A 9,171-nucleotide genomic window follows, 5' to 3' on the forward strand; every position below is an offset into this window, starting at 1 on the left:
GTCGGAGGGTCAGTGCTGAGGGAGCGCCGCACTGTCGGAGGGTCAGTAATACAATTATGAACAGTGTGTTTGGGATTGTCTATTTAGTAAAATTAGAGTCTTCCTGTTCCAAAATTCCTGCTTGAACTAACTATATCAGAAAAAAATTAACTGGTCATTATTTAAACCCGTGCTGTACCAATCCTGGGAGTGTCTAAGGGGACAATGGCCTAATCCTTATCACATTTCCTGCAGAAGGGAAAATGGATTGATGATATCAACTGGGGCCCTGTGTTTTTGCAGTCTGTTCTCTCACACTGGAGAGCAGGAACTGAACACAGAAACAGCTGAACAAAATTGACAAGGTTCACCCCCAGTCACAGCATATACATTCCAGAACACCTGGTAATCTCCACATAGAGGACTAGGCTCCAATGGCCTTCCTTCCCCTACCCTTCCCTCCGCACCCCTCTCCTTCTCACTCCCCTCACCCCACCCCAAATCCCTTGCCAGTCTCTTGCCAGTCCCTCTCCATTCCTACGTGGCTAATCTGGACCAGCACCCTGATCGCACCTGTATAGAGTTGCATTCTGCCGCATCAACTGTCTGAGGATGTGTTCCCGATCTGCGAGCAGTGGTCCTGGCCTATGAGCTGTGTTCCCTGACTCGATAACAGTCTTCCTATTCTCCAAGTAGTGTTCCCCATCTCCATTCCCGATCTCTCCCGCTCTGTGAGGGTGTTCCCAGTCTGAGTGGTGTTCCTGCATTGTGATTGTGTTTCCACTCTGTGAGTGGTGTTGCCAGTCTGTGAGCGTGTTCCCACTGCTGTTACTGCAACACCACTCAGTGCTTTAAGTCAATGAATTGTTGTCTGCGATTAATGTAAGCTGATTTGTGCACAGCAAGCTCCCACAAGCAGCATGCTGACAATGAAGAGGGAATCATTTTCGGGTGATGTTAATTAAGGGATAAATATCCAGGACACTGGGGGAAATGCCCCTGTTCTTTGTACCATGGGATTCTTTTCCTCTGCTGAAGAGATCAGACAGGGCTTCAGACAGTGGTGGTGTTGCCATTGTGTTACTGTATCAGTAATACAGAGGGTCAGGCTAATGTCCTGGGGACAAGGTTTCAAATCCCAGCATGGCACCTGGTTTGGTTAATAAGCATGGAACTAAAAGCAAGTCTCAGTTGGTGATGACATTGTGGTAAAAACCCATCTGGTTCACCAATGTCCTGTAGGGAAGCAAATCTACCATCTTTACCTGGTCTGGCCTACACGTGACTCCGGGCCCACAGCAATACTGCCCTTGGAAATGACCAAGTAAGCCTCGCAGTTCAAAATCAATTAGAAGGGTCAGCAAATGCTGACCTTACCAATGACAATCAGTTTCTGTGAAAGAACGAAGAAAAAATTATCTTGTGATCATAAAAACCTTTATAAGTTCAAATGCCACTCCTGAAGAGTTTCCCACACTGTGATGATATTGTTTAACAGGAAGTGTAAGGCCTCGATGTTAAGCAAACTTATCACGGGCCAGAATAGGAATATCTGATCAGGAGGAGGCCACTCAGCCCATCCAGCCTGCCCCTCCATTCAATATAATCACCTGTGATCGAACATTTCAAAGCCTTTTACTCACCCTATTCCCGTAACCCTGTATGTCACTGGGAATCAGAAATCTATCAAAGTGTACCTTAAACATACTCAAAAACCGAGCGTCAACCATCTCCGTAAAAGGACAATTCTCCTCATCTTGGACCTAACTGGCACTCCCCTTATTCTTAGACGCCCAATCAGGGGAAACATTTACCTTTCATATTCAGGAGCTTACTTTGCTGATGGAGTGGTGTCATTTTCAGAGAGAGTGAAGGTTTTGTATCTTTCTGTGAAGCTTGTCGCAGTTCAGTGAGGAGAACATGATGGATCCGTATAACCTGGCAATCTGCTTTGGACCCACTCTGATGTCGGTGCCTGAAGGCCATGACCAAGTTTCCTGTCAGGCCCATGTCAATGAACTCATCAAATCCATCATCCTGCACCATGACAGCATCTTCCCTGGACCGAAGGAGCTGGATGGGCCTGTGTATGACAAGGGGGCCACAGCAGAGGATTACTGGTGAGTCTTCCCATGTATGTCTGTGCGTGTGTCCGTGTCCCTGGCTCAACACAAAAGTGGCATGGTTCCATTACCTCGCTTCGGCAGTGCACAACAATCTTGATTGTGGTGACTGGAGTTAGGTGCAGAGGCGGGGGATAGAACATAGAACATAGAACAGTACAGCACAGTATACAGGCCCTTCAGCCCATGATGTTGTGCCGAACTTTTACCCTAAACCTAAGGTCTATCTAACCTCCACCCCTACGTTATACTATCATCCATATGCCTATCTAATAGCTGCTTAAATGCCCCTAATGAGGCTGACTCCACTACCCTCTCCGGCAATGCATTCCACGCCCCTACCACTCTGAGTAAAGAACCTACCTCTGACATCTCCCCTATATCTACGTCCACTCACGTTAAAACTATGCCCCCTCGTAATAACTACCTCCACCATAGGAAAACGTCTCTGGCTATCCATTCTATCTATGCCTCTGATGCCTGGGGGGCGGAGGACGCAGGGTGAGATGGGGGAGGTGGCCCCAGGTGAACAAATGAACGAAAGGCCAGGTTCAAATTAGAAACATTTCCCTCCTCACGTCCAAGCCACTGTCCCTTCAGCTTTTTTCTTCTTACTGCCTCAGTTTAGACAATTAACAGCGCTCCCACAGAAGACCAGCCCAGTTTAACATTCAGAAGTTGGGACCTAATGACATTATTCTCTACGATGTAGAATTAACTCAATGTCATTCCCCACCAAACTCCAGCCTCAACTTCCATCCCCTATCCATTGGTGTCCACTCCACCCTCCTCTTCCTGATCTCTCTCTCTTTCTCCGATTCCCAATCTCACTCCCCTGGGCTCCTTGCCTGTTGACATACTCTCCGTCTGCAGCGTGGTTCAAAGCCCACAAAGCCTCAGCCTTAGCTACACTCACTCCGACTGCCCTGACAGATAAGAGACCCCGTTCCTCCCCAACACACAGCTAACCCCTCCCTGACACACCCACATGTGCAGCTCCTGCACACATTCACCAGTCCACCCACACTCGTAAGACAGGTTTGGATTCTACCTCCTTCGCATTTCTAAATGTCTTTCTGTTCCAGTGAGAGCCCTCATGGAGACCCTGCCTCGGCTGAAGATGTTGTGCAAGATGTTGGAACAGAACCTCATACAAGTGAAGACGGTACATTGTCTGTTTTTATACTCACATCCACAGAGGAAGGGCTGGGCTCCTTGGAGATGCAGGGAGCCCCAGGGGAAAGGCACAGGGGAGCACTATGACCTGGGTAATCGTCAGTTTGCTGTTGGGTACAGCGATAGACTTCGGACCCTGAGCTGAAAATCAACTTTGCAGCATTGTTCAGTGAAGTATTTCAAAATATCAGCTGGAGGTTTAGCTGGGAATGGTGTAACATTTGATGGGGTCACTGAGAAGGGAAAGACTCCCATGCCATTGCTGCTTTTGTACCATAGTCTCTCTGTCTATCTCAAGTCCCCATTTCAAAGGCTTAGGCCACAGAATTAAAGGGGGATCTCGTTGAAACCTACAAAATTCTAACATGACTAGACAAGGTAAACACAGGAAGGATGTTTCCAATAACCGGGAAGTCCAGAACTACGGGTCACAATCTAAAGGTACAGCGTTGGCCATTTAGGACTGGTATGAAGAGAAATTTCTTCACCCAGAGGGTGGTGAGCCTGTGGAATTCTCTGCTACAGAAAGCAATTGAGGCCAAAACATTGAATTCAAGAGGAGCTAGATGTACAGCAAACTTTTTATTAACTGGCCCCTATGGGACCAGGAGTGTACTGGTTCATCAAATATTCCAGATAAAGAAGAGGTCCACATAATCAGTGTAAAAACACACACTAAGTAATAGAAATGTAATGCAGGGGCTATACGCATCACAGTTATACTTTATTTACAGCATAAATCACTTAAATAATAATGCAACATAGCCTTAAATAAAACTTAGCAGCAGAGAGCTTCCTCAATCACACCCTCAACTGACTACTCAGACATCACAATAATACAGTAAACTTCCAGTATTCCAGGTATAAAACTTTTGCCAGTTTATCGAGATTGCCAGTTCATAAGGTGCTGGTTAAAACAAAGTTTGCTGTAAATCAAAAATAGAAATTGCTGGAGAAAGTCAGCAAGTCTGGCAGCATCTATGGAGAGGAAGCAGAGTTAACATTTTGGGTCCAGTGACTATTCAGAACCAACTACATGTATATATTTCCAAGTCAGGATGGTGAATGGCTTGGACGGGAACTTGCAGGGCGGTGGTGTTCCCATGTATCTGCTGTCCTTGACCTTCTAGATGGAAGTGGTTGTGGTTTTGGAAAATGCTATTTGAGGAGTCTGGTGAGTTGTTGAAGTGCATCTTGTAGACGGTACACACTGCTGCTACTGAGTGGAAGGAGTGAATGTTGAAGGTAGTGGATGGATGCTGATCATGAGGACTGTTTTGTCCTGGATGGTGTTGAACTTTAAGCATCTTGTTGAAGCTGCATTCCCATTACCCTCATGTTTTGAGTCTAGATAATTCTTCATCAGAGCTGAAGTGACATGTGGAGGGGGCAGCATTTATGCAATAATTGAGGGTGAGGGAGGTGTGATGACAGTGGGCTGTAGAGTGCTGGTGGAGAAAAGATGTTGGTAGTTCAGATTGTTCCTTCCTGTAGCCAGTCATTTCAACACAGTGCCCTGCTCACATGCCCACATGTCTGTCCTCGGCACGCTCCATGAGTTACAGTGCAAGCTGGAGGAGCAACATCTCATCTTCAGACTAGGCACTTTACAGCCTTGTGGACTTAATATTGAATTCAACACCTTTGAATTGTGAACCAACTCTCATTTCTTTCCTTTCTTTTAGCTTTACTTGTTACATTCTTTGTCACCATGTCCTCTCTCCTCTTCCCCCACCCCAATGGGTCTGTCCGCTCTTTCAGAGTCTATTGGTGTGAGGTTGGAAAAACACAGCAGGTGAGACAGCATCCAAGGAACAGTAAACATTTTGGGCCGAAACCCTTCGACAGGACTGTCTTCTCTTTTAGGTCTGGTAGTTAGACACACCACTGTTCTGCCATTCTCACATTGCGATCACTTAATCTGAACTATTGACGTCTTTTCTCCACCAGCACTCTACATCCACGACTGCCACACTCCCTCCCAACTATTGCATAAATGCTGTCCCCTCCAGATTTCACTTAAGCTCTGATGAAGCGTCATCTGGACTTGAAATGTTAACTTGCTGTCTGTCCATAGATGCTGTCTGACCTGCTGTGATCTCCAGCAATTCAGTACAGATTCCAGCATCTGCAGTAATTTGCTCCTAGTTTCTCATTAAGCTCTGCTGACTCGCCCAGTTTTGAAATAACTTGCAATGTCTTCTACATGAGACAGGCTTTGTGGATCCAAATTATATTATGCATTATACACATCATATTGAATGTAAGGTATCCTAAATTATATGGAAAATATGAGCTCTGAATAGTGCCTGTGGATCAGTGAGGCTGATTTAGCAGATCCTGGTGTGATGAGTGTTGGCTGGGTGGAATATTTACTGGCGGTCCCTGGGTTTGTTGGTATTTACAAGAGTTCTTTGGGAGTTGTTGATGTTTGCAGTGTTTCATCACACCAGCAACTTTGCAAACTGTCAATCTAATGAGTTGCTGCAGGATATTCATCTTTGTTAGTCATCACAGGCTTTCTCCACACTTGCCATTCATGTGCTGCATTCTGAGGCTGTGTATCAGGGATTGTGGTCACTGTTGCTGATTTGCCATCCCCAAAAATAGACATATCAAGACCAGTCACCACTGTCCTCCATCTGCCCCCATTCTGTCTTCAGGGATGACCTGTACGTTTCTGTCTGTAGGACAGCTGTATTGTGCAATGTCCTGGTGCTGTTCTTATTCCTTAAAGAGGACTCTGCAAGCTAGGAGAGAAGGGATTGTTGACAGGGATTGCTCACTTCCTGACCAGAGTATGTTCTGTACCATAAGCAGGGTAACAGAGACGCTGTGTGAATGTCTGCGAGTTTGGTAAAATTTACTTCACTCTCCTTTCTGCTTAGCACCAGTTTCATTGCAACTGAGGAAACAGACTGCATGCCATTTATAAACCTAAATAAACTGCAGGTTCTGGCAATGATGCAAGCAGTTAGTCAGACTCACGGCCTGCATTTATTTATATAGCTGCTGTGCGTGATGCAGTTCAATGATCTCCTTATTCTATACATGAACCCAATGTATGACTTACCCACATCCATCAAGCAGTTCACTGTCCACTGGCCCAACCCAACTGAAGCTCTGCACTCAGAGCTCCATAGACAGTCACCTCACGAGAGGCCATTTGGCCCATCATGTCTTTGCTGATAGCCTGGAACAAATCCCACTGCTCCCCACATTTCCTGTAGCGTAAATTCCCGATGTGAGCATGGCAGTCAGGAACGAGGAGTTATTGGAGTTGTGTGGCCAATGGAAGCCAGTGAGGAGGACACCAGGTGTGATAGTCAGAACTTCCTGGAATCTACTCCCACTTTTCCTGCCAATGTTCCTGAAAGCAGGAGATTATCTGAGAGAATTGCCCGGTCTGTGAGCCTGCATGTTTGGTATGGGTTTTATCTGTAAAGGAGCTGAACTGAAATGGTAAAAGAACTCAAGTTACTGTCTCCCCTTTGCAGCCCCTAAAAGGTCAGAGGTGCCAGGATCAATTGAAAACTGAGATAATTGACTTTTGTTGACGCCAGGTTCTGTGGGATACAGAACAGCGGAATGGGGTATAGAACAACCATGATCAGATTGAAATAGCAGAGAAGGTTGATGGGCTGAATGGCTCCCTGTTCCTTACATTACTGTGACCCCAAATCATTCTTTTGAATTTTTTTGAGGGGGGGGTGATTCACGTTTAGGTGAGGGAAGTTTAAAATAATGAGTGTGTACCTTAGACCTATATGAGAAGCACATGAAATTAAATAGAGGCCACTTACTCACTGAAGACAACTTTTAAATATCGACAAAAACAAAGGGGAAAATCTTTAAAGGTGTGCTGTCAGCAGGAAGAGTTTATTGCTGCATTAAGTGAGGAGTGTGTGCAAATCAGCTGCCATTAGATTAAAACCTTTCAGTGAAACGGAGCCAAGAACCTGAGGGCAACGGGTTCAGGCTGCTCCACTCACAGGGAAAGACTTGTAGTTACACTTCAATGTTTAACCTAGTTTTCTGCAATGAGACAGTACCTCTGGTACAGCACCCCTTCAGTACCCCAGGGTTGGAAATCTCAGCAGAAGTTACAGGTTTGTGTACTGATGCTGGGGGACGGGTAACAGGAAAAAGGCAGAGATGGGATTGGACAATGGTGATGCAGCCTCAGAACCTGTGGCTGTGAAATTGTACAATGCCCTGAGCTTTATCAACTTCCTGAGCGAGCCAGCTGTTTGTTTCCATGTATCCAGCTATAGGCATAGTCCCGCTATGCGGAGTACACCTCCAGGAAATGAGACTGTGCAATTGTAATTTGAAGTGAGCTGGGAGCACAGGTTCCTTACATATCCACCTGCGATGTCACTTAGGTCTTCCACTGCCCCAACCTCGAGATTCTTGTAGAGAGCTCCTGGTTCAGAGACGATCAGTTCATACATGAAAGGGGAAAAGGGCATTTCTCGGGAGATCATTCTTAAATTGAGATGCCTCAACCTAAAGAGCCAAACATCAGGGACAGGCCAGCCCAGTCCAGAGCCAGAGAGAAGATGACAAGAACAAAGAAGCAGTGACCGTAAGGCAAAGGAGCAGAACGAGACCATTCAACCCATCAACTCTACTCTGACCTTCAGTGAATTCATGATTAATCTGATAATCCTCAATTCCACTTCCTTGCCTGTCTCCATAACCCTCAATTCACTTCTTGTCTAAAAATCTGTCCAACTTGTCCATGCTGACCAGATATCATAGAATCCCTATAGTGTGGAAATAGGCCCTTCGGCCCAGCGAGTCCACACTGACCTTCAGAGCATCCCACTCAGATCCATCCCCCTATAACCCACCTAATCTACACAATCCCTGAACACTATGAGCAATTTAGCATGGCCAATCCACCTAACCTGCACATCTTTGGACTGTGGGAGGAAACCGGAGCACCCGAAGGAAACCCACGCAGACATGGGGAGAATGTACAAACTCCACACAGACAGTCGCCTGAGAGTGGAATTGAACCCGGGTCCCTGGCGCTGTGAGGCAGCAGTGCTAACCACTGAGCCACTGTGCCGCACCTAAATTAATCCTAAATATCCTAAATTAATCTTGTCCCATTTACCAGCATTTGGCCGATATCCCTCTAAACCCTTCCTATTCATGTCCCCATCCAGATGTCTTTTAAATGTTGTAATTGTACCAGCCTCCACTACTTCCTCTGGCAGCTCGTTCCATACATGCACCACCCTCTGTGTGAAAAAGTTGCCCCTTAGCTCCCTTTTAAATCTTCTTCACCTCTCACCTTAAACCTGTGCCCTCTAGCTTTGGACTCCCATACCCTGGGGAAAAGACCTTGGCTATTCACCCTAACCATGCCCCTCATGATTTTATAAACCTCTATAAGGCCACCCCCTCGGCCTCTGCCCTTGAGCTGCCCCACTGTTCAGTCATAACATAGTTGCTCTGTTTGTGGCCTTAACACCACATTCCTGCCCGTCTCCAATACCCTTTGACTCCTTGTTAGTTATTAATCAACCACAACCTTAATGATATTTTATATAAAATCATGAGGGGCACAGATAGGGTGAGTAACCAAGGTCTTTTTCCCTAGGTGAGGGAAAAAGGTATAGGCTTAAGGTGAGAGAGAAAAGATTTAAAAGGGACCTGAGGAGTAATTTTTTCACACAGAGGGTGGCATGTGTATGGAGTGAGCTGCCAGAGGAAGTGATCGAAGTGAGTACAATTACAACATGTTTCAGAGATAGTAGGAACTGCAGATGCTGGAGAATCTGAGATAACAAGGTGTAGAGCTGAATGAACACAGCAGGCCAAGCAGCATCAGAGGAGCAGGAAAGCTGACGTTTCGGGCCTAGACCCTTCTTCAGAAGAA

At 46.1% G+C, this 9,171-nt stretch overlaps 1 protein-coding gene across 2 annotated transcripts in view; it reads left to right on the plus strand.

Moving 5' to 3' along the window:
- Positions 1 to 9,171, plus strand: part of srgap2 (SLIT-ROBO Rho GTPase activating protein 2) — a 98,616-nt gene that overhangs the window by 68,431 nt on the left and 21,014 nt on the right. For both annotated transcript variants that reach the window (XM_048612088.1, XM_048612089.1), the window contains exons 16-17: positions 1,875 to 2,099; positions 3,188 to 3,267. In XM_048612088.1, the coding sequence (XP_048468045.1) occupies positions 1,875 to 2,099; positions 3,188 to 3,267 (305 nt within the window). The remainder of the gene's footprint in view (positions 1 to 1,874; positions 2,100 to 3,187; positions 3,268 to 9,171) is intronic.

This window comes from Rhincodon typus, chromosome 25, assembly GCF_021869965.1.
Source record: "Rhincodon typus isolate 14 chromosome 25, sRhiTyp1.1, whole genome shotgun sequence".
Classification (NCBI taxonomy): domain Eukaryota; kingdom Metazoa; phylum Chordata; class Chondrichthyes; order Orectolobiformes; family Rhincodontidae; genus Rhincodon; species Rhincodon typus.